This window comes from Typopeltis vanoorti, chromosome 20 (genome assembly GCF_054136105.1).
Source record: "Typopeltis vanoorti isolate ZY-2024b chromosome 20, IOZ_Tvanoo_1.0, whole genome shotgun sequence".
Taxonomy (NCBI): domain Eukaryota; kingdom Metazoa; phylum Arthropoda; class Arachnida; order Uropygi; family Thelyphonidae; genus Typopeltis; species Typopeltis vanoorti.
The window spans coordinates 55,845,807-55,871,024 of NC_143568.1; the positions used below are offsets into that span (position 1 = coordinate 55,845,807).

The 25,218-nt window shown below is 36.8% G+C and overlaps 1 protein-coding gene across 1 annotated transcript in view; it reads left to right on the top strand.

Moving 5' to 3' along the window:
* LOC150095455 (glycine dehydrogenase (decarboxylating), mitochondrial) overlaps positions 1-25,218 on the top strand; it is a 649,342-nt gene that overhangs the window by 94,813 nt on the left and 529,311 nt on the right. The window contains exon 2 of the mRNA XM_090410555.1: positions 4,717-4,795. Coding sequence (XP_090266681.1) covers positions 4,717-4,795 — 79 coding nt within the window. The remainder of the gene's footprint in view (positions 1-4,716; positions 4,796-25,218) is intronic.

Consider the following 25,218-nt stretch of genomic DNA (forward strand, 5'->3'; position numbering starts at 1 on the left):
TGTAAGTGCGAGCGCCCTCTCTCGATGACTACGTCATGCTCATAGCGGCGGCCAATTGGTCACCGCAACTCCGAACTGTTTTGACATGGCTCTAATACATATATCATCTTATATACATCTAATAATAACATTTCAGTACAGATACATAATTTTCCCTTGTTAATTTTTACACAGACATTATCAACTTTAATTATGGGCTTCTCAAAATCACTTAGTATCTACAACTAAAGATGGTTAGACATACTTCTGAGTGAGCATGTATACACTATCTTTTTAGCTTTTCTTCTGGAGGCATAAGTATGTCCTTATCCTTAGATCTAATCGTTACCGTATGTTGGGTCAGAAGCAGGATGACTCACCAAAAGTGAATCAGCACTTTTTCCGACACAACAGAGGTAATTAATTTCTTTTTGAAGTTCATCTGGGTCATTCAGAAGAGAGTACTCTATTACCCAAGGTAGAAATAGTTACAAGTTTTTGTGGAGGAAAATGATGGGACTGACTGTGAAGATATCTATTAGTTTGCATAGGTTTTCTATACATTAAAATATTAAATTTTCCAGAGCAGCGTGAAAGTTTTATATCCAGGAATGGTAGGGAATTATCATGTTCAAGTTCAACTGTGAATTTTATATTAGGATGCTGATTATTGAGATGATTAAGAAAATCCATGAGAGAGTTGTGGCTGTGACTCCAAATAATAAAAATGTCATCTACATAGCTTTTCCAAAGTTTTGGTTTAAACGAGAAGGATGATATAGCTTTTGTTTCAAAATCCTCCAAGTAAATGTTCGCAGAATAGGAGATAAAGGGTTGCCCATTGCCAGACCTTGGTTCTGTTTGTAGATGGTGTCTTGATATTGGAAGTAACTAAACTTAATGCAGTGGGTCAGTAAAGCAAACATTTTTTTGGATAATTTGTTCTTTAGTAATATTAGCACTTCTGTAGGGACATCTGTAAATAAGGAAACTATGTCAAAACTTGCTATTATATCATTTTCATTGATAGTTATATCTTTAATGTGTGATATAAAGTCCTTTCATGCTGCTCTGAAAAATTTAGAAACTCAATGTATAGAAAACCTACGCAAACTAATAGATATCTTCACAGTCAGTCCCATCATTTTCCTCCACAAAAACTTGGGAACTATTTCTCTATCAATATACTTGCTAGACTAACCAATCTTTCTTGGGTCGTTGTTTGCAAATAATTTTTAAGCTTGGAAAAGCTTCTTTCTGCACTTCCTACGCTAGCAGGAATTGTTAGCATAGCGACAGTGCCTACTGCAATATGGCTGAACGAGTGCCCTTATTAAGTCGCGCCATGAGGCAGGCTGCCTCTATGGTACACCCTCTCGACGGTACTGAATTGGTCTTTTGGTTGTTCATCTATATGAGATTGAAAAAGGAAAACTGATAGCCTTTGGCTATATGATGATATAAAAGAGCCGAGGCCTTTTCTCTCTCTCTCTTCATGCTATCTGCCTTTTTTCCCCCCTAATACTATCAGGCTCTCTTGCACCCCTATACTAACTATTGTAGGCCTATGATGAGCAACCCTTTACTTTTTCACTTCAGTAAAGGCCGAAACCGGTCTGGGTAGTGGCCCTTCCCTTAATGCATAGCATTATACATCTCCTTGCAGAGATGCGCTTTGCATTATGGGAGATACTAAGACAAGTGAGGAGAGTTTGGTCCACCTTTACCATGAGTTGCTTCAGTCCTGAAGATACTTCAGGTGCAAACTTTGTTTGCTTACACTTGGATAAAGGATTAAATTAAATTTATTATAGTTCTGTTCAAATGCAGAGGCATTAAGAGCCAACTTGTAGTCTTACGAACTAGGTGCCTCTGGAGGAACTAGAGGAATTAGGTTAGTCTCTAAGATTAAGGCAGTAGGCTGGCTTAGTCTTAGGGACGTATCCTATTCCCTTAGTCATACCGCTGATGGAGGTGGGTGTGGTTAGCTATATGCTACTATACTATATAATTGATTATGATCAAGGTGGTTTCCTGTTGCCTTTCTTGCCATAGTATATTTTATGACTTTAGCCGTGTGTGTGTGTTCAACGGACCGATTTGCCTGTTTTGAGAGATGAAAACCCGGAGTTACCAGGAGAAAAAACCCTCCACCTCTGTATAAGATCAGTTAACTCACCTTTAATCGAAAGAAAGCAGATTAGGGTTCCTAACATCATACAGGAATCGATTCCGTGTCTTTCTGACCGAAGAAGGGATTCGTCTCTACCGACTGAGCTACAAAGGCTGTCTTAGGGATCAACAGTCTTATAATAAGTGTCCCAAATTTCAGTTAGTTTAATACAGCCATACTTAAAGGTAGGTATGTGTGTGTTGGAGATAAATGCCAAATTTTGTCTTTCCTGATTTGTCTCTGCTTCTGTGTAAAATTTTATTCCTCCCCACCTAATTTTCTTTTATAATGGATATCTGGACACACTGTACAAAAGTATGGTCACCTGAACTTCAAGGAGATGGGAAGACAAGTTAAAAAAAAAATTACTTGATGAGTAACCAAGATGCGAACTGGCATATAGATGGAGGAGAGAAGATATAATAGAAACATAGAATTTAGTAAGGTTACTGGAAATTGACTAAAGGTGTAGTTTGGCAAGCAAGGTTTATGATCTTATTTTTGGTATGTAGTGAGTGTGTGAAATGTTAAATGTTGGGAGTGCATCTTCATTTTATGTATAAAGAGCGATAGGTATTTGGATATGAGCAGTGGTGAGCTATAAGGGGCTTGTGCAAGCCCTTTGTTAAATTTTTCTCAAATTTGCAAGCCCTTGTTCTTGTTTAATAATCCTGTAGAACTAGAAAATACAACTGTGGAATGTATACATGCTACTATAATTGCTACTTTAAATTCATATGGATTTTCTGATAACTATATAAAAAAAATCATTTCATTGCATTTTGTTCTGATGGAGCTAGTGTAATGCTAGGAAACAAATCGGGTGTTGCGATCAAACTTCTACAAAAATTTCCCAAAGTTGGGATTTGACATTGTGCTCATCGTTTACACTTAGCATTAGATGATTCGATAAAAAAACATTAAAGAAATAAATCATTTCGAAATATTTAATGATAAATTATATGCTTTTTATCATCAATCACCAAAAAATTGACGAGAATTAAATAAGATTGCAAAAGACCTTGGTATCAAAATTTTAAAGATCGGCCATGTGTTTGGACCACGATGGGCAGCTTGCAGTTTACGAATAGCTCTTGCTTTGTGGAGAAATTACCAAGCTTTATGCAAACATTTTGTATCGAACGATAAAGATAAGGGCTTTTTAAACCGACTTCTCAATTTGGAATTTTTAAAAGATCTAGCATTAATGATTGATATCCTACAGGAATTATCATATCTGTCAGAAGCTCTACAAATTCTCAATATAAGTATTAAGAGCTAAGTTAGGCTTTTTTTTGCTTGACGATGCGAGCCCTTTGTTATAATTTCCATAGCTCACCACTGGGTATGAGTGACAAGAAAGGGCCTTTTCTTGATAAGTTCTTGACCTCCTTGGAACCATTAAACCAGGACATAGTATGCTAAACCAGGCTTGCCATAATAAAGTAATATGTTGTATGTGTAGTTCTGATTTTGTCCAATTTGAAAACTTTGCATATGTATAGTGTATTGTACAGTATATACTCCTACATTGGGTGAGCGAAGAAACCTATCTTTGAGAATGCAGATAGTAGTCATTGCCAAGTTTCAGAAATGTCCCATGCATGAAATTTAATAAGTTGAAAAATGAAAGCTAGCTGTCATCAGCACCTAAGTTTAAAGATATGATTTGCATTCAACACTTACTCAACTGAAAACAAATCTATCCTTTTAGGATCAGGCACTTAATTCATATGTAATGATGGATCAATTTACAGACACTTAATATAGTACCGTTTAATTACTGCATGTTTTACTATTGCAGCCTAGTTGGCTTATCTGCTCTCCAGCGAAAAAGCTGTGGGTTCGAATTTCACCATGAGCATGGATGTTTCTGATTGTCTGTGAAAATACTAGTGGTGGTGATGGACGATAGATGGCATTGGTGTAGTTGCAGTTTGTTGGTGGATTGAGTGGTGGAGACAGAGTTGTAGAGTAGGTGCCCTCCCTCAATAAGTCTTTGGACTCCCTGGAGATGTCAGGTAATAATAATAAAATATGCAACATTTTTTCCCCCAAAAAGTGGAAAATAAAAAAAAAACTATGAAATTTGTGAATAACTGCAATTATTTAAAAACAGCTATATGTACCATATTTACTGGCCTGAGTTGAGTGGTTAGTGAATCTCCTCTCAGACCACCAGGCTGTGGGTTTAAATCCCATCATGGGCATTGATGTTTGTGGAATATCTCTGGGTAAGACCAGCATCCAGCTTCTTGGAGGTCTAAAGTTGCTTGAAAAAAATGTCCGTGTTTGATCAGAGAGCAAGGTTTGTCTAACCTTCAGCTTGCATATGTTACTATTACTAATTACTATAGTTTAAGAGCTTTTCTTTGTGTAAGATTCACATAGCCAAGACTGGCAATGGATGTAGTGACGGATTAACTGTCGTTCATCAGAGTCGGTGCTTGATAGTTTGAAGTAGCTGTAAATGGTTGTACATAAAATTGTTAGCAAATTATTTTTATATATCTAATGAGCTATGTTAATATAACACACATATGCACTTTATGTTTATATATTAGAGCATTGAAGAACTTATAGAAAAAACAGTACCATCAAATATTCAGCTGACCCATCCACTAAATTTGGAATCTCCAAAAGGTAAGACTATTCAAGTGGCATGAATATCAGTTTCATTTTATAATCAGTTTCACTGTATATCATTTACTGGTTATTTTAAGAAGATTAATCTTATTTCTATAATCTGTCTGTTAACACGAATTTTCTGGCTTATTAATTGTATTGTAGCAATACAGTGGAGTTAAAGTTGTTTTTAATTTAAAATTTCTTTAACTGGATAATTAATGGAGCAAATAAAGAATGATATATGCAAGCAGTAATAAAAGTTGCATTTTCTAGAACAGCAATAATAGTAAATATACAGTAATGAAGAAAAAATGGTCAGGGTATGAGAGAGGCATATTATAGTGACTAGAATGAGGAAAGGTGCCTCAATGGAATCATTCATTTGTATAAAAGGCTGGGGGAAAAGGAAATCTCGGTGAAGTTGCAGCCTGGTAAGGTAATGCAGGAAAAAATTATGTGAGTCAGCCTTACTAGATGGTAGATGACAGTCACTGTCTGACAAACCTTACTCTTTTGGAGGGCTGAAGTGGCTGATGTCATCTTCCAAAACATCGGTTCAAATGTACAACAAGTGGTTCTGCTGTGTGAGGCACATGTTCATGTTGGAGGATACCTCCCAATGATGGTGCTGGATTTTTTTGTTATTCTTTGTTTATGCTTTTCTTACTGTATTCTTTGCTCTACTTCTCCTGAGTCTTTTTTTACTCCTCTTCAATACCACCATCACTGGGATCCAATGCCTTACTGCCATGTTTCCTGTGGTGTGACCCATGGACAACTGGAAAGAAGAAACTTGGTAATCTTACACTACTTTGGCCATCTACTTCAGATGGGTGGTCCTTGATGGTCTGCCAGAAACAATCGACTAGTGGGCTCATGCAAGGGTCAAGGGTATTGCAGTAAATCTCCTACCCCATGGTCCGGACTAAGGCTTGCTGTGGTGCTCGTTTAGCATTCCGGCTAGCCCTGGTATTTTCTCTCGAGCACAGTCGTTGCCTGCTGGTGAATGGGTGTCCATTTATGTGTCTGTGTTGGGTGGTGAGCTCTGGAACTAAATTCACCTCCTAGTGAGAATGGACACTTCTTTATCCTCTTGTTTATCAGGGGCTCTCAACAAGACCTAGCCAGGTCAAGAAACCATAGAATTATCGACAGAAAAGCAAAGTAAGAAACAAAAAAAAAAAAAAAAACACCAGAAGCTGCAACAAATTCACCACTGTTCCTAATCATACAGTGGTGTATTTGTAGTGAATGTCCAATTAGGAAAATGGCATCTTTCTTCAAGAAGATTTTGGAAGGTTTGGAGTATCTCCAAAATAAATAAATTGTCAAGAGACTTCCTTATTGAAGTACCTACAGTAGCGCAATCAGAAAAATTATTCCATGCAACATCTGTTGTTGGGGGAATATCGATTTCAATTATACTCCACAAAACTTTTCTAGAGGCTTGATCTTCCTACTGAAGAGATATTCCAAACTTAAGGACCAAGGAGTAACAGCCATAAGATGTTGAAAGTTTATTTTTCACTAGGTTAGACTATAATAAATTTAGTTTAATCCTTTATCCCAGTGAGAGCAAACAAAGTTTGCACATGAAAATATCTTCAGGACTGAATATAGTGTTGTACTATCTTATAGTGTTGTACTATCTTACCTGGGTAAGTAGCACAACACCCTGGCAACTTGTAGCAAAGGTGGAGCAAGCTACCAACACTCTTATCCCAGTATCTCCCATAATGCAAAACACATCTCCTTGTGGATATGTATACTGTTAGGGATTGGCCACTACTCAGACTAGTTTCGACCTTTATTGAGGTCTCTTCAGTGGGAGCCAGGCCCAGAGTTGGAGATACCAGGCAGAAGCAGTAGCAAGGTCATCTTTACCTATAGGAGTTACCAAAAGGTTTGCCACCCTTTTTTTTTTAAGGATTTAAAGGATTAAACTAAATTTATTATAGTCTAACCTAGTGAAAAATAAACTTTCAACATCTTTCTCTAAATCCAGAGTAATTTAATAAAAAAAAAAAAAAAAAAAAAAAAAAAAAAAAAAGGTGGCAGACCTTTTGGCAACTCCTATAAAGATGACCTTGCTATTGCTTCTGCCTGGTATCTCTAACTCTGGGCCTAGCTCCCACTGAAGAGACCTCAATAAAGGTCGAAACTAGTTTGGGTAGTGGCCAATCCCTTAATGCATAACAGTATACATATCCACAAGGAGATGTGTTTTGCATTATGGGAGATACTGGGATAGGAGTGTTGGTAGCTTGCTCCACCTTTGCTACGAGTTGCCCTGGTGTTGTACTACTTACCCAGGTAAGATAGTACAACACTATATTCAGTCCTGAAGATATTTTCAGGTGCAAACTTTGTTTGCTCTCACTGGGATAAAGGATTAAACTAAATTTATTATAGCCATAAGAAGAATAGATATGTAGGGATGGGCATCTGGTTCATGTTAGAAATATTATCCTTACCATTAAAAAAAAAAAAAAAAAAAAAAAAAAAAAAAAAAAGTAGGATATCTCAACTGTCCAGTATGACTCTTTATCCCAAACCCCTTACAGTTCATTAGATGTCAGAAATTGGTCATTCTTAAGCTGCTGTCCTGGCTCTGTCATCTGTGCCCATGTAGCAGTAAAGAACATGCAAATAAAGACTAGAAGAGCAAAACACCAAAATGGTCTAACTATTGAGGGAGATCACCTGGCTTACTCCTGAATATGTCAAAGGTACAAGGATAACAAGGAGATTCAAAATTTAAAAACATGCATCACATACCAGGAGGTGAAGAGGCAGTACATCACAAAGTAGCAACATCTGCTAAATCCTCTTATGCTAAGAAGGCAACGGTAAAGAAAGTTTCAGTTGGGACAATGACAAGGATGTCAATCCTACCTTTTCACAACTAAACAGCTCTGAAAGATATGATTTGAGTGCTATTCCTTTGTGCGAAGAAAAGAGAAATCATTATAGGCTCATTCCTGAAGATATACGAAAAAGGGTCCCAATACAAAAAAAACTTTTAAAAAAAATAAAAGTGCACCACAGAGGATCAAAGATATTGCCTTCAGACCCTTTATTAGATTGCCCATCAACAGATAGCATGGTCACCTCTCCCCCCCTCCAGAAGATCAAACAATTAATATAATGAGTACCCTAGAGGAAGTGGAATTTTGATATATTGGATCTTTTTCCAGAAAAAGAAATGGATATTGGCTATCCACAGTTCTCAAAAAACAAAAAAAAAAATCCAAGACTACTGACAACAAAATCATTCATCATGTTATTATTATTTCCCAAGACCTCATGGAGTCAAAGACTCATCTGGGAGGTCCTTTTATCACACACACATCTCATCATACCGTGTCTTCAACACACTCAAACTCCTTGCAGACACCACACTCTTAGGCAAGGCATTCCAATCATTTAGAACTCTGCACGAAAAAAACCTGCCTCTCACTCCCCTACTCACACCCTCTTTATACAGTTTCCAGGGATGACCTCTGATCTCCCACTATTGATTCCAAAAAAGAAATAATGGAAACTATTCCTACAATGGAATTGGTATGGATTCCAACAACACATAGACAACATCAAGACTTGCAGGAAACAACAAATTACATAACCACAGTAATTAACTTGAATGAAATGAAAGTACAGGAAAACCTCACTTAACGTGATTAATTAATCCATTTAATGTCATGTTAAGTGAATACAGTAAATAATAGGAATAATTATAATTTATCCATCAATTAGTGTACATTTGGAAAAAAAATTACAGTATAAGCTGTATTAAAGGATAAAATCATCAAAGTTAATAAAAATCAATTTAGCTACTTTTTTACAAAAAAATTAAGTAAAGTTGTTTGAATAGTAGCAGACTTTTCATCTTTTCATGCAATTTGTGATACCTGGCGATTGCTTTATTAAGATTTCTGCTGACTTTGAAGCTTCATTCCTTGTCAAGATCATCATCAAACAAAATTTCCTTAGCATGCTCAATGTGATTGAAAAACTAGCTAAAGTTCTTTTGCAGTTAGCTTCTTAGTCGTAACATTCCCTTCTTGTTTGCACTCTTTATCTTCTTCATATGCACACTGTTCTTCAAGTTGAAGGAGATCATTCTTGCTTAACTGTTCTGAATGGGAATAGAGCAAGTTTCTCACATTATCCAGTTCATTAAATGCAAATTCTTTTCCAATTGTGCTGATTTCTTCAATAATGTTAGCTCTTGGATTTTGAGCACCATAAACTAACATAGGCTTGAGTTTAAAGTCTCCTTCTTCATTGCCTCCTAATAAAAGTGTAAGATAATCTTTAGGTACTTTGTATATCCTGGTTGAGATGCTTAAGTTTTAGCTAGGAAAGATTTTGTTGGCATACGCTTCCAAAAGAGACCAGTTTTGTCGACGTTGAATATTTGATTATCAGAATCGTCCTCCTGAATTATCCTTTGCATTTCTTCAGAAAACTTGGCTGCAGAATCTTTATCAGCATGAGCAGATTCCTCAGTTATTCTAATGTCATGCAGTCTCTTTCAGTGGTGTAAAAATATTGAGAGTTTTTGCCTGAATATTCTTTGTACTTAAGAGGTATTCTTTTTTGGTTTACAATCCTCAATCCAGAGTGATAGAAGATGTTCCATCTCGATCATTAAATGGCTTCTATTTTGGCTGATCTGCATGCTTAAAGGAGTAGCAACTTTTCCTTGTTCTTTGTATTCTTTGCTCTTATTTCATATAGTCCAAACTGCAGACTTGCTGTATCCCAGGTTTTGCACAATCATTATATTACTAGTGCCACTTTCATGTCTCTTAATGACTTCCTGGTTTTCCTCTAATGTAATTACTTTTCTTCTCTTTTTATTACTGCCTCTTTCTTTATCAGTCTTTATCTTTTCCATATCAGGGGTTGAATATAATAAAGCCTTATGATTGATTCTCTTCCGTCAAGATGGGTTGAGTACTTCATGAGTTCATCTTCTCCACTCTTCTCTTAATGAAGTCTTTCTTGAAAGATCTTGAAGGCTGTTGATCTTAGCAGCTTTCTTAAGAATGGTGAACAGAATGAATCAACAGAGATTACCTTACATTGCCCTACAGGGATGGAAACCACCAAACGGACAAGGGGCAGACTAAGGATAAGCTTGATCACCAAAGCTTTACAGGTATCAAAATTAAAGCAAAATGAAATGAAAGTGATTGAACAAGAGAACAGTTTGCACATGCATTTGCGATGATTGCTTTGAGTTCAATTGCCGAGTGTCGTTGGTCACCACCCACTATCTGCTACATTGACAAGTGCCGCTGCTCGCTGCAGATTGACTAAGCTTCATGTAACATAAAATTTTGCATAACATAAAAAAATTGCCTTAACTGATTAATCACTTGCTTAAAGAAGGAAATAATATCATTTCACTGAATTACACTGATTATCGCACATATCGAATTCGCATTAAGCGAGGTTTTCCTGTACAGATATATCATACTGAAAATAACAGTACATCATCGGTGCATTAAAGTTGATTACTGTGGTTATTGTGTGATTTGTTGTTTATAGCTCTTGCAGAAGTATAAACCAACATGCTTCTATTAGCAGGAAATGTACATGAAATAGTGATGATCTGGGTCTCCATAATTAATGTTACCACTATTTGTAAGCAGCCTCCGTAGCTCAGTTATCATAGACGAAACCTTTGGCCGGAAAGACCCAGAGTTCAATTTCTGTCCATGATGCAAGAAACCTTTATCTGGTCTCTTTTGACTAAAGGTGAGTTAGCTGGTCTCATACAGTAGTCAGTGGCATAGCTAGTGGGGGCGATCCACTCCTGGCGGCACTTTTTTGGAGGTTTTCATTTGAGCCACAATTTTATTTTTCGATGATTGTTTTATTTATGTTAACTTAGTAATTTTTATTACTTAATTAATAATTAGTTTTTAACAACTATACTTACAACTAAAATAAATAAAATATAAATATAACAAAACTGTTACATTTCCCTATCATACTATAATTCAAATTCTTAAAAATAAAACAATAAAATGCATGGCACGGCGATTGAGAACTATTCAGGACGATTTTATAGAAATTTTGGGAGAAAAAGTAAGAAGTAAAATTATGATATTTTTCATAAGGATTAAACTAGCCAAGTTTTATGCTACCTTATGATAGATGGATCCACGCAGTTAACAAAGTGGCTATGCGCTTCGCAACCATATGCCTGGGAAAGGAGTGTCCTGGGTCCAATTCCCGTCAACAACGTGAGGAGCTTAAGGATCTTCCTCAGCCATAGCCAAGTTAGCCAGTCTTGGATGTGGACAGCAGGGTTTTTTCCACCAGTTTATTTAGGGTTTTTCATCCCACAAGCAGGCAAACTGGCTCCGTGAACACACAGGCTACAGTCATAGGATATAGTACGGCAAGGAAGGCAACTGGAAACCATCTTGCTCATAATCATTTCCCTAGATGGTGGCATATATAGCTACCCCCAAACAACCGTAAGGCTAAATACTATCAATCAATGATCGATGGAAATAAAGTGATGGTTGTGGAATCATTTGTTGATTTCATTGAAACAAAGGTAAAACCTCCAAGAATATTTCAACTATGATTTTGCAAAAATTAGAAAAAAAGAGTGGAATTGATATTCAGGATTGTAGACGACAAGCATATGATAATACTGCTGTGATGGCTGGTCAATATACAGAGTTCAGAGATGCATCAAGGAAATTAATGGAAAAGCAGAATTTGTCGCATGTACAAATCACTCGGTGAATTTGGCGGGTGTACATGTAGCTTCTGTTGCTCTGAATTCTATTATTACTTTTTTTTGGAACTGTGGAGCGTTTGTTCATGTTTTTTTTTTCCTTCCTCAACCCATTGCTTGGATATTCTGACTTCAGTCACTGGTCAAAATGTCAAACGTGTAGTAGAAACTCGGTGGAGTGCACTGGAAGATGCTGTGAGTGTTTAAAAAAAAAAAAAAATTATTCCAAATCTTAAGTGCTGTAGAACATTTCACTGGTGAAGAAGAAAATAGTTACCAGGTCAGATGCTAGCATGCTGCTTATTGCATTACAATCATTTTCCTTCCTGTGCTTTCTTGGCCTGTGGGGAATTCGTCCTTCTAGAAATTAATGACACACAAGTCTACTTCCAAACCAAAGGATTGAATATATAACAATGTGACATAAACCTCGAGGCTTTAAAAGCAATTTTAACTGAAAATAAGGATGAATTAGTTAACAATTCAGTAGCTTACGCCAAAGAAATTTGATGATCTGGGGATAGTCATGGATCGTCGGTGTAGAAAGAAGAAACTCAGGTGAAGAATCAAGAGATGCTGAATTGTCATATGAAACTGAGTTAAGGAGAGAAATGTTTTTTTTTACACTGAACAGAGTGATCCAAGAAGTCACCACGTCATGTCAACAGCTTCATGTTCTTGCTGAAAAATGTCTTCCTTACTCCATCGAATCTTTTGAATTATAAATATGAATGTCAGCTAAATCATGATCATGATGACATTAATAAGGAAGAGTTCCTTGTTGAGAGAAAAAAGACTTCAGAGTTTTATTCTGTTTGCTGCTATGCAAGACAAAACAGATGTGGAAGGACTGTTCCCTTGAACTTTTGCAGTTTATTTTAAAATGCAGTCTCGAGAACTCAGTTTTAAATATTGTAATACTATTGTGAATTTTCCTCACAACTGCTTTAAGTGTTGCCAGTTGGGAGAGGAATTTTTCTAAATTAAAATTGATAAAAAGACCTCTCAGATGAGTCTTTGACTCCATGGGGTCTTGGGTAATAATAATAATATTTCTGGATATCTGGAAAACGGTGATTATAATTGCCTTTCCTAAACAGGGAAAGGTCCCAAAATCTGAAATAATTATTCTCAATTGCTCTGACTAGCTGCTTGTGCAAGATTCTGGAAAAAATCGTTAACTCTCTTCTTTTTATGGTTTCTGGAGAGAAACTGCCTTTTTTTTTCCAATCTGGCTTCCAAAAATGTCATTCTATCCCTTATCATCTTGTCTGGCTGGATCCTTCTATTAGAGATGCCTTCCTAAAACATGAGCATGTAGTATATGTTTTCTTTAATGAGGAAAAGCATATGACACTGCTTGGAGACTTGGAATACTAAAGACTTGCATAATTTTGGTGTTAGAGTTGTTGGAAGTTTTTCCACTTGGTTATACTACAAATTAAAGATGTCAAGAAATTATATTCTTGGTTTAATCCTTATACTTGGATAAAGGATTAAACCAAGAATATAATTTCTTGACATCTTTAATTTATTTTTGGTCTTAGAGAAAAGTCACTCTTTTTATCAAAAACTTGTTATCTAACAATCTTCCAAGCCTGAGTTGGAACTGCTATCTCCTGTCCTATCCCACCCTATAACCAAGAAGTCTCACAGGGTTTTGTTTTAAGTGTCACAGTTTTTGCAACTGAAGTGAACTCAATAACAGAACAACTTCCTCAACTTCTTCTATCATTCATGTAATTAAGGGGTTCATAGAAAGACAGCTGAAAGAAGTCCTTGTTGATCTCTCAAAATGGGTGCTTGCTAATGGTTTCAAATTTTCACAGCAGGAGGTGGTTTGCGTGCATTTTTGCTGCAGACAGTCTTCATTCTGACCCAGAACTCTGACTAGGACAATCACTTATTCAATTGCATTAGAAACCAAGGTCTTGGGACTGATATTTAACTGTAAACTCAGTTTTCTCCTTCACATAGGTCAATTATGAGACAACTGCTATAAAGCAGTGAACATCCTACACACTATCTTCCACTTACTGGGGTGCTGATGGTGTTCTTTGCTTTGTTTTGTACAGGGCATTAAGATCAAACTTGACTATGGGCCTCAAGTCTGTTTTTATTAGTGTTCTGCAATGGCTAGACCATATTCACCATCAAGCCATCAGAATTACTACTGGAGCATTTTGTATATCGTCTATTCCTAGTTCATATGTAGAGGCCAACAAAAACCGCCTTCATCACTTTAATGCCAACAGCAGTCTCTGTTATATGTAACTAAAATAAAATCCCTACTAGAGTATCCCATGTACCCAACTATCTTTTGGCCAAAATTTGAGAATTTCTGCAACACTTGACAGACTATCATAAAACCCTTCTGGTATACAGATAAAAGATCTCTTACTAGCTCAGATCCCACCAAACTCACTTCCACCATGGCAGTCACACATGCCAACATGCAGCTTTTCTTTTGGCAGGCAATTGAAATTTTCCACCCCTATTGTGATGTACCAGCAGCTCTTCAAGTTTGAAGAACTGTATATTCTGATTTTGTTCCTGTCTACACAGATGTCTCAAAATTGGAGCACCCCTAGTGGGATCTTCTGCTGTCTTTTTAGACAACATATCTGCACAAATTCCACTAGAGTGTAACAACTTTACAGCAGAGCTGTATGCAATATAGCTTGCATTAAAATATGTCAGATTTCACCATTACCGAAGGTGTATAACATATTCAGACTTTGCAAAATTCTCTTCAGGCAATAAGAAATCTAGAGCTACAGCAACATTTGGTGCTCTCTTGAATCCAATGCCTCCTCTTTCAGTTATGGAAGTTACACTTTGATGTATTCTGTTGGAATCCATTTCATTTTGTATTAAAGAAATGAGGCTGCAGATTCTGAAGCAAGGTCAGCTCATTTCTCATACATCTGCCTATACTATACAGATTATCAAAAACTCCTATCCCAGTGGTAGCTATCTTAGAACAGGGAGAGAGTAATGATAAGCTCTACCAAATTAAGTGTGAAATTATGGCAGTCTAGTCAGTGCAGGATTCAAACAGGAAGTTCTTGCTTAGCTTCACATAAGTTATAGTCATCTCCCTCACTCCCTTTTGAAGGACAATAACATGCCTATATATGAATTTTGTGACTCTGAACTATCCATCACTAACATTTTAACAACTGCCCTCATTTTGCCAATTAGCACAGTCCTTATTTCAAGCATTTTTGTAATCTGAGGCCTACACACTTACACAGATTTTAGATCTATATAAGCACTTAATGTATTACAAGCTTTTGGCATAGTATATCTGTAACTATCCTTGTGCCATTAAACAAGCTGGTTGGTTGCTATATAGTGCATAAGGCTGAACCTTGGCAGTTATGCATCAGGAAGCATTCTGATCAGTTGGTGCGTAATCGTGCACCATGTACTCTAGCAAATTATGGATAGATGGCAATCTTGTGGAATTGCAGACAAAGGAAGTGATGAAGTCACTATATCTCTCATTTGCATGTATTCTCTGGATGATTTGTTTGTTTAACACTGAGGGATTAAAAAAAAAAAAAAGTTTCTGAGAAAGAAAAAACCCCACCACCTCTGTATGACAATTGTAGGTAGCTTGGAAATGTACAGGCCATGTACTCTAGCAAATTATGGATAGATGGCAATCTTGTGGAATTGCAGACAAAGGAAGTGATGAAATCACTATATCTCTCATTTGCATGTATTCTCTGGATGATTTTGAAAATTTATTTATCACTAGGTTAGACTATAATAGATTTAGTTTAATCCTTTATCCCAGTGAGAGCAAACAAAGTTTGCGCCTGAAAATATCTTCAGGACTAAATATAGTGTTGTACTATCTTATCCAGTAAGTAGTGCAACAACAAGGCAACTCGTGGCAAAGGTGGAGCAAGATACCAGGCACTTCTAACCCAGTATCTCCCATAATGCAAAACACATTTCCTATGTGGATATGTATACTGTTATGCATTAAAGGGATTGGCCATCTACCCAGACTAGTTTCGACCTTTATTGAGGTCTCTTCAGTGGGAGCCAGGCCCAGAGCTGGAGATACCAGGCAGAAGCAGTTGCAAGTCATCTGTGCCTATGGGAGTTGCCAAAAGGTTTATCACCTTTTTTAAAAAATTACTCTGGATTTAGAGAAAGATGTTGAAAATTTATTTATCACTAGGTTAGACTATAATAGATTTAGTTTAATCCTTTATCCCAGTGAGAGCAAACAAAGTTTGCGCCTGAAAATATCTTCAGGACTAAATATAGTGTTGTACTATTACTTACTGGATAAGATAGTACAACACTATATTTAGTCCTGAAGATATTTTCAGGCGCAAACTTTGTTTGCTCTCACTGGGATAAAGGATTAAACTAAATCTATTATAGTCTAACCTAGTGATAAATACATTTTCAACATCTTTCTCTAAATCCAGAGTAATTTTTTAAAAAAGGTGATAAACCTTTTGGCAACTCCCATAGGCACAGATGACTTGCTACTGCTTCTGCCTGGTATCTCCAGCTCTGGGCCTGGCTCCCACTGAAGAGACCTCAATAAAGGTCGAAACTAGTCTGGGTAGATGGCCAATCCCTTTAATGCATAACAGTACATAACAGTATACATATCCACATAGGAAATGTGTTTTGCATTATGGGAGATACTGGGTTAGAAGTGCCTGGCAGCTTGCTCCACCTTTGCCACGAGTTGCCTTGTTGTTGCACTACTTACTGGATAAGATAGTACAACACTATATTTAGTCCTGAAGATATTTTCAGGCGCAAACTTTGTTTGCTCTCACTGGGATAAAGGATTAAACTAAATCTATTATCTCTGGATGATTTGTTTGTTTAACACTGAGAGATTAAAAAAAAAAGTTTCTGGGAAGGAAAAACCCCACCACCTCTCTATGACAATTGTCGGTAGCTTGGAAATGTACAGGCCATATAATACTGTAATTGTTGGATACTTTCTATATGGACAACAAATTAATCTTGCTGCATATCTCCACTCTCTAATCTGTTCATGAAAATTAACAAAAAAAAAAAAAAAAAAAAAATTAAAAATAACTGTAATGTCACTCCATTTTTTTTTTTTTTTTTTTAATTTTATTTTATTTTATTATTTTTATTTTTTTTTTTAAGCAAATGTTACCAACAACAATGATTTCTACATCCACTTCAGTATTAGCAGTATACAAACTATGCACATCATTAGTTTGATGTGCATAGTTTGTTTATCTGTTGTTTTTCTGTTGTATAAATTTTATGTTGTTTTTGTTGGATATCAACTGCAACAACTACTGTGTACAGCCTTAACTATTCAAATTATTTGGTGTAAATGAAATTTGGTATGAAATGTTCCAACAGAATATCGCTTTGTGTTATCCATTATTCCATGTCAAATTTAGAATCTGTGTTTTTGTCTTTCTCTGGCTTAATATATCCTTATCTCATTCAGTAACATTCATCTGTCATCTTTAATGTCTTCATATTCTGAAAATCACTGACTGCTTGGATCTTATTACTTGCTCAGCTTTTTGAAGTCCATCTTCTCAAACAGTGAAGTCATCTTCTTGAATAACTTTAATGTTTGCAGTATTAGCTGGATTCCTTTTTTCAATTCCATTTGGCCAAACTGGAAGAGATGCAGAAGTTATCAGATCTAATGTATTTCTCAAGCTATAAGTTATCCCATGGGGATTATAGATGAATTCAGTTGAATGTATAGTGTATAAATAGTTAAATATCAATTATAAATATACTTCACTAACTAAATTGCAAGATCTGGTCCTTTTTCACATTTTTACTGTTCTTTGATCAGGTCTTTTACTAATTTCTCAATTATTCCATAACAGCAGAAACTCCGTTTACTGGTCAGATAATAGAAAGGTTGGTTGCTGAAGACATATGATGCCATATCAGAAGTTGGCTGACACTCAAAGAGTGGCTAATTGAAGGTTTGGTTATTTGAATGTCAGATAATTGAGAGATCACTATATCGATAGTACCCTCTCATATAGACAATAACCTTACAACATGGAAAATTTTGTTAGGTGGCAAGAGAAAACTATCATCAGAATGTTGTTTCTTAACTATTTTGGCAGCTCCTGCCAGTCCTGATTGCTTTTGAATAAGGAAGGGTGACATTTTCCCTTTTGGCTTTTTATCTGTTGTATAAATAAGAAACACCGGTACATTGATATTGGCATCAGATGTCTTGTTTCTTACTTCTGTTATCGGATGGTGTATCTACGGTATTAGTATACTTGGTTGGGAGCCTTGTAAGGGCCCTTGAAAAATTTGAAGATAAAGGATTCATAGTAGAGATTTTGTTTGACCCCAGAGCTCCCCGCTCACCATGGAGCCACATGTGGATGCTTATTAACCGGCAAGCAATTAATGTGCTCAAAAGTGGAATGCCAGGGCTGCCTTCGATGCTATATCAGCTCCACAGAAGCATTGAGCCCTGGACACTGAGGCAGAAGATTTACTGTAAAACTGATCTTTACAGGCAAGCTTATTAGCTCATTGATCTTGTCTGGGCCATCTAGGATCCAGCCAAGTAACACCCACTCAGTTTTGACTTTTATTGATGTCTCAGTATTGATATACAGATCAATACTGAGAGCTAAATCAGTGCAGAAGTCATATTTTTCATATACATGTAGCAAAATGCTTTTTTTGTGTATGTGTAAGCAGTCAAAAGTATTTTAAGACTACCAGGATCTCTCTCTTTTCTAGATGTCCATGTGTAACACAACATGGTAAACACAGCATTTAGTCCCATTCGTGGTGGTCTGGAAATCATGATAGCAGAGACTCAAGAGAAATAGTGATAAATACTGGTTCAAAGTGAAGAAAGAAGGAATTAAAAGGGCCTTTATCAATACTGGGAAGTCACCTCCACCATGGACAAGTTTTCATGAGGAGGGCTGAGGTGGGAAATGACAGTGCATGTACTGGCTCTGAGACTGTTTTACTTCATAGGAAATTATATTATTGTTTTAATCGTTTACACAGTGTGAGCAAACAAAATGTTGTATACAAAGTATTACTTGTAAATGGAGGCATATGATTTTCATCAAATTGTCTCAGTATTCCATCATGGACACTTCTTTCTACACACATTCGAAAAGAAGTATTCATAGCACGCTTCAGTGTGTGTGAGAGAGAGAGAGAGATACCCAGTCAGTTGTGACTTTTATTGAGCTCTCAGTATTGATATACATATATCAATACTAAGAGCTAAATCAGTACAGAAGTCATATTTTTCATATACAAGTAACAAAATGCTATTTTTTTTGTAAGGCTCAATGGCATGTCATAGTCGAATAATTTAGCTTCTTAGAAATCTACATATAATAGGGAAGATAAATTAATCCCGTCTACACCATCTGGTATGTCTGTAAATTGTGTTTGTTCTTCGGATTAGTTTGCTGCTTATTGCAGGATAAAAATATCAGCATTTTCAGGATCAAAATCCTTGCTATTTCCATCTGAGACCAACTAATGCACCTTAACTTAAAGAACCCTGATAGAGGATCAAATCTTTTGAGGTTCTTCAAGATGGAATTTGAACTCTGTCCTTTCAACCAAAGGGCATAGTGTCAACTCAGCTGCAGAGGCTCTGACAACAGAAATCACATAAGAAATCCCCAGTGACAACAGAAATCACATAACTTTTTTTGCACCAGTGATGTCTAGTTTGAAACTGCAGTACTTCATATCAAAGTTTGTTGGCCACCATCCATACTGTTTGGTTTAATTTATATGTATACTTATGTGAGTACCTTTTGTTAACATGTTACTCTCTACCTTAATTTATTTTTGTAACCAGATAGATAATAATATAACAGGATGCTAGTGTTGATGTAGTAAGGGCTTTTTTTTTTTTTCACCAGAGGTCAGGCCAGTAATTTTAACAGTTGACCAAATCAATGTAATTTTAGCATACCATGGAGATTGTACTGCAGCTTGTTTCTTTGTGTATGTGTGTATACTTCAGATGATGACCTTAATACGAGGGCAAAAATATTGCTTGATTATTTTGGTTTATATTAAACTGAAGTTTTTCTCTAACATGGTAGTTGTTTCCATAATTTTTGCAATGAATTATCCTTATATCAGTTTGCAAGCTTGGCAGATGGAAGAGGTGATGTGACCAACTTTATAAGTTAGAGAGTAGCCTATTTGTGTGTGTGTGTGTGTGTGTGTGTAATATAATCTGATAGACTATAAAGTTGTCCTGCCCAACTCTACCTGATAGGTAGAAGTGGGCAAGATAGGATATTTAGTGGGGTGTTGATATAAGTCAAGGAGCATAGAGGATGAAAAGCAGGAGATGTTTAGGCAGTTGAGCTTGGTGAGTGCAAAAAGAATGATCGATTCTTATGGAAGATTTTAACTACAGCAGTATAAATTAGGAAGAGGAAACTGCATGTAGTAATAATAGTAAGGGAATGGAATTTCTGGAATTCTTGACAAATGTCTTAGGCAACATGTACTAGAAGGAACTTGGATATCATGACATTCAAGAGTTTTATATTTAGATTTCAGCTCTAATAGCATTATAACTGAGATGGCATCTCTGTCCCTGGTTGGAGAGAGTGACCATGTGGTTTTGACTTGGAAGATGAATAGCCATGCAGGAGTATCAAAGAAAAAAGTATGTATTATTATTTATATGGCCACTCTATGGAGTCGAGACTCACTGCGAGAAACCCACTCTATTCATTAACACAATACCTGACATATATTTCCTTAAACCTATTCTACATTGAGATGCACACAACCACTCTGGCAACCCATTCCACTCATTCAGCTCCCTCCAAGAAAAACTAGTCTGTACACCCTTACTAGCCACACTATTAGACAGCTTCCAGGGATGATGTCTTGTTTTTTCCCCCTAACTCCCATGTATTGAAAAATTTCTTCTATGTCAATCTTATAGTATCCTTTTAGTAACTTATAAGTTCCTATTCCTTTCTATTTCTATTCCCCTCTCCTCTGTATGTGGAATTGTAAGGCAGGTGATTATAATAGTCTTAGATATCAGCTTGGAGCAGTTCCATGGATGAAAGAATTGGAAGGGCGAGATATCATTAGTACTTTAGAACTTTAGGATTATTTATTAGCAACAATAGCAAGTGAAGAAGAGAACACAATTTGGTGTAAAGTGGATGACAAAATATCAAACAGGAACTGCAGGTAAAAAAGAAGTTATGGGAGAGATTATAAGGAGAGGGGTGAAGAGCATATGCATGAAGAATATGAGACTTAGGCCAGGAATGTGACTAATATGGCAAGGAAGGCAAAATTGGAATATGAGAAGAGATGGGCTCTGAGATCCAAAGAAAATCATAAGGAATTCTTTCGTTATGTCTCCAGTAGGAGAAGAAATGATTGTGGAAGGGATGGCATTGTTGGATAAAAATGGGAATAGTGACTGCGCAAGAGGCATAATGGAGTTGTTTAATGAACACTTTATGGGAGTATTTCATCCTGGAGAAATAGGTTTTAATACAATAGGGATAGGGCAGATTCGAGGTTTAGAATGCAAGAAAAGAGTGTGTTTCAAATACTGAGTACTCTGAATGTCAAAGCAGTTGGACTGCTTGGGATTTTGTCATGAGTTTTGAGAGAATGTGCTAAGCAACTGATGGCTCCTTTGACCCAGATTTTCAATGAAAATCTGGTGCATGGGAAAGGTGCCCAAGGAGTGGAAAGAGGGTAAGATAGTGCAATTGCATAAGGTTAGTAGCAGACTGGAAGTGTCAAACTATAGACCAGCTTATTCATCAGTAAAGATTTTGATGAAATTAGTGAGGGATCATTTTGAGCACTGGGCAGATGAGGGAAATTCTTGTTTTAGTAATATGATTCACTTTTATAAAGTGACAAGAGTGGATGATGAGAGAAAGGCATATTCTGCCAATTTTTTGGATTTTACAAAGGTATTTGATAGTGCTATATTATAAGCTGATATATAAGTTGCAGGACATGGGTTTGAATATCAGGTTAGTGAATTGGATTGGCTGTCTGATAGGTATCAGAGTTGTGTATGAGGGAGCAGTATCAAGAAAGCAGAAGGTTATAAGGGGGTCCCACAGGACTCAGTTCTGAGACCTATATTGTTTAACCTTTATATTAGTGACATTGTCAGTGGATTGCAGGGGGGTGGGCATTTAGTTGTTTGCAGATGATGTGAAGCTGGGAAGGGTTATTAGTAATAGTGCAGATGTGTTAGTCCTGCAAGAGGATTTGAATAAACTGGACAGACGAATGGAGTAGATTTAATTCAGCTAAATGTAAAGTCTGCAAGTTTGGGATGTATCGATGGTAGGCTGCATCCTCTATTGGAGGAAGTAGGGGAGGCAAGGTATCTGGGCTGATGATTGATAGAAACCTGAAATTCAGGGAACACATTGCCAAAGTGGTGAACGTAACCTACAGGTACTGAGGATACTGACCTGCAAAAATAAGAGTTGTCATTCCATTTTATAAATCCTTGATCACACCTGGACTGTTGTGCTCAAATTTGGTCCCCAAGACGGGGATAAATTAACCATGGAAAGAGTGCAGAGGCAGATAACAAAGAATGTTAGTTATGAGGATAGGCTAAGGGAATATGGACTGCAGAGTTCGGGAAACAGGAAAGGTGATATGATTGAGACTTAATCTGCTGAGAGGTAGTTACAGGGTTATCACTGGGAAGTTCTTTCATTTGATGGAAGAGGAGCAAGGACAATGGGCTATCCCTGGAACTTATGAAAAAAAAGTTGAGCAAGAGGTGTCCTCCCACGATGAGTCTTCGGACTCCTTGGAGATGTCACAAATAATAATTTTTAAAAAAAGAGAGTAAGGAATGGTTTCTTTGCAAGCAGGGTGGTTGAACTGCAGAATTCATTGCCTGATAGCAAGAGCATGAATAGTCAATAGGTTCAAGGAATGGTATGATAAAGACTGTGTTCTAGGGTTGGCCTCTGACAAAGAGTCTTGTGACTCCACAGAGGCCTATATCATAATAATATCTGGGAAATGTAGTGCAAGGCAGTACGTGAACAAGTATTGAAGTAATTACTGGAAATTGGGCCTTATTATTATTACGGCACACTTTATGGAGTTGGGATTCAATGAGGGAGGTTCATTCAACTAACAACATATTTATCACACTGAATCTTAAAATTCTTAACACTCCATATAAAAAAAAAAAATCTACTTCTTACATGCTTCTTCACCCCATTCTTACATAACTTCCAGGAATGGACTCTGGTTCTTCTCTTTTTGCTTTCTACTCTTTTTATAATTCACTCTGGATTAATCGGATAAAATTCCCTAACTTCAACTTCCCTATCATATCACCTCTTTTCCTCATATCTAAACTCTGCAATCCACATTTCTTCATCCTCTCTCCATAGCCACTTTTAGTTATTTATCTCTAGATCCTCTCCAATGTTTTCACATCACATTGGAAACCAAGTGATCAAATCTCATCTCATTAGTCCAAGTGCGGTCTGACCAGTGCTTTATACAGTGATTCAACCACCTCCTTATCCCTACATGTTAGAGTACTTCCTATCATACAGCACTGCAATGTGTTGGCTTTGCCTCACTTGTGATATGCCCTCTTAATTTCAGTCTACTGTCAGCAATCACTCCCAAAATCTCTAATCTCTTCCACTTCCTGCAGTACAGCACTATCAATATAGTACACAGCCTTGCATATTTGCACTCCAAACTGCAACACCTTGCACTTATTAATATTAAAACAACCCTACTCCTTTGTCTAAGTCAAAAGTCTATTCAAATCTACTTGAAGAGAATTAACATCAGTAGTGCTACTTTTAATTCTTCCCAACTTTGCATCATCAGCAAACAACTGAAGATCCTCAGTTAGTCAGTCCACATGATATATCATTTACAAACAAGTTAAACAGTAGGGGGGCCAAGAACAGAACCCTGTGGCATGCCACTGGTTACCCTCCTTGGCCTGACCTGCCAGTCTCTTCTTATACTACACTTTTTTCTTTATTTATCCTGCTCATCATCTTCCTAGCCTGCGCTTTATACTCTTCATGGATCCGATTGCCAACATCTTGTACCTCATTTATGGTATTTTCTTTTCCAACAGAGCTTGCTTGATTTCACTATTCATCCATTTCACTCTATTGGAATTTACTTGCTTAATCCTTGGTATGCAGTTATACATTGCTTGTGTTAGATAATGCCTTATGAATTTCCATGCACTGTCAGCATATTTTCTGCACAGCTCATCTACCCCAAGTATTGATACTAGTTGACTACAGAGCTTTCCATAATCACCCATCTTTAAATTCCACATATATCCATTTTTGGCAGTGACCTCTTTTTGTTTCACTGCTTCTGAAACAAGTACCTTATGATTACTCTCACCAACTGGCAGCAATATCAATACCTCATTAACAACTACATCTTGTGAAGTTATCACCAAGTCCAAAACACTAATGCCTCCAGTTGCTTCAGTCACATGCTGCTTAAGATATTCATCCCTCAGAAATTCAGTAAATCACTTTCCTTGTTCTTGTACACTATCTCCTCTTCCCATCCTATATTCCTGTAATTGAAGTCTCACATCAGGATCAGATCACCTTCTTTTTTTTTTATATGCCCATCTAATTTGCATAAAGATTTCACAATTGGTAATCTCTACATTCCCTGGTGTATAACAGCATCTTATCAGATATACTAGCCTGTTAATTTCAACTTCACATAGATTTAAAATCTGCACATGTACTATCAATTTCCACACTTTGTGGACACAATTCCTCTGCAATCATTAACAGTACTCCCCCCCCCCCCTTTTTCATTTTGATATCCTTCCAGAAAATTGTATATCCTTTCATTTCTATTCCTGACATCACATCATCCTCAGACAACCAAGTTTCACTTATACTAATTATCTTTTGGGCATTCTGACTCAATCAATGCAACAAACTCAGCTCTCTTATTTTGAATGCTCCTTACATTTACAGGGTGTTCGGGATAAATTTGACAGTTTCGTAAGGAAAAAGAAAATCTTCTTTGTATCTATTAAATTTAATGAATTGACAAAAAACATTACAGGCAGAGTTAATTACAATACTATCAACAAGATTTACTCAAAATAACCACCATTAGCATCGATCACAGCTTCAATTCTGCTTCGGAACCTTGAACAAGCTGATGCTACAGTATCCCTGGGAAGGGCCGCAAAAACTGTTTTAATTTTATCCATTAACTGGGCTTTTGTATTACTGGAAGTGCGATTGGTGTCTTTTTCAACTGCGCCCCATACAAAATAATCCATGGGGTTAAGGTCTGGGGAGTTTGGAGGCCAAACATTTGGACTGGTGAAGTCGTAGAAATTTTCAGACAACCATTTTTGACTTTTCCCAGAGGTGTGGCAAGGGGCCGAATCCTGCTGCCATACATACGGCCTACCATTGGCTACCCTTGTTATCCAGGGCTTGACTACAGTTAGCAACTCCACGAACAAAGCCCGAATTCCAATGCCAGGGTTCTTCAACACCTGTTCCTGCAGATTTGCGAGGAATTCTGCTGTACGAACGCAATCAGATCGTCTGCTAGGGATCTTTCTTCTTGCTACATCCTCGTAGTCACCATTGCAAGTCTCTAG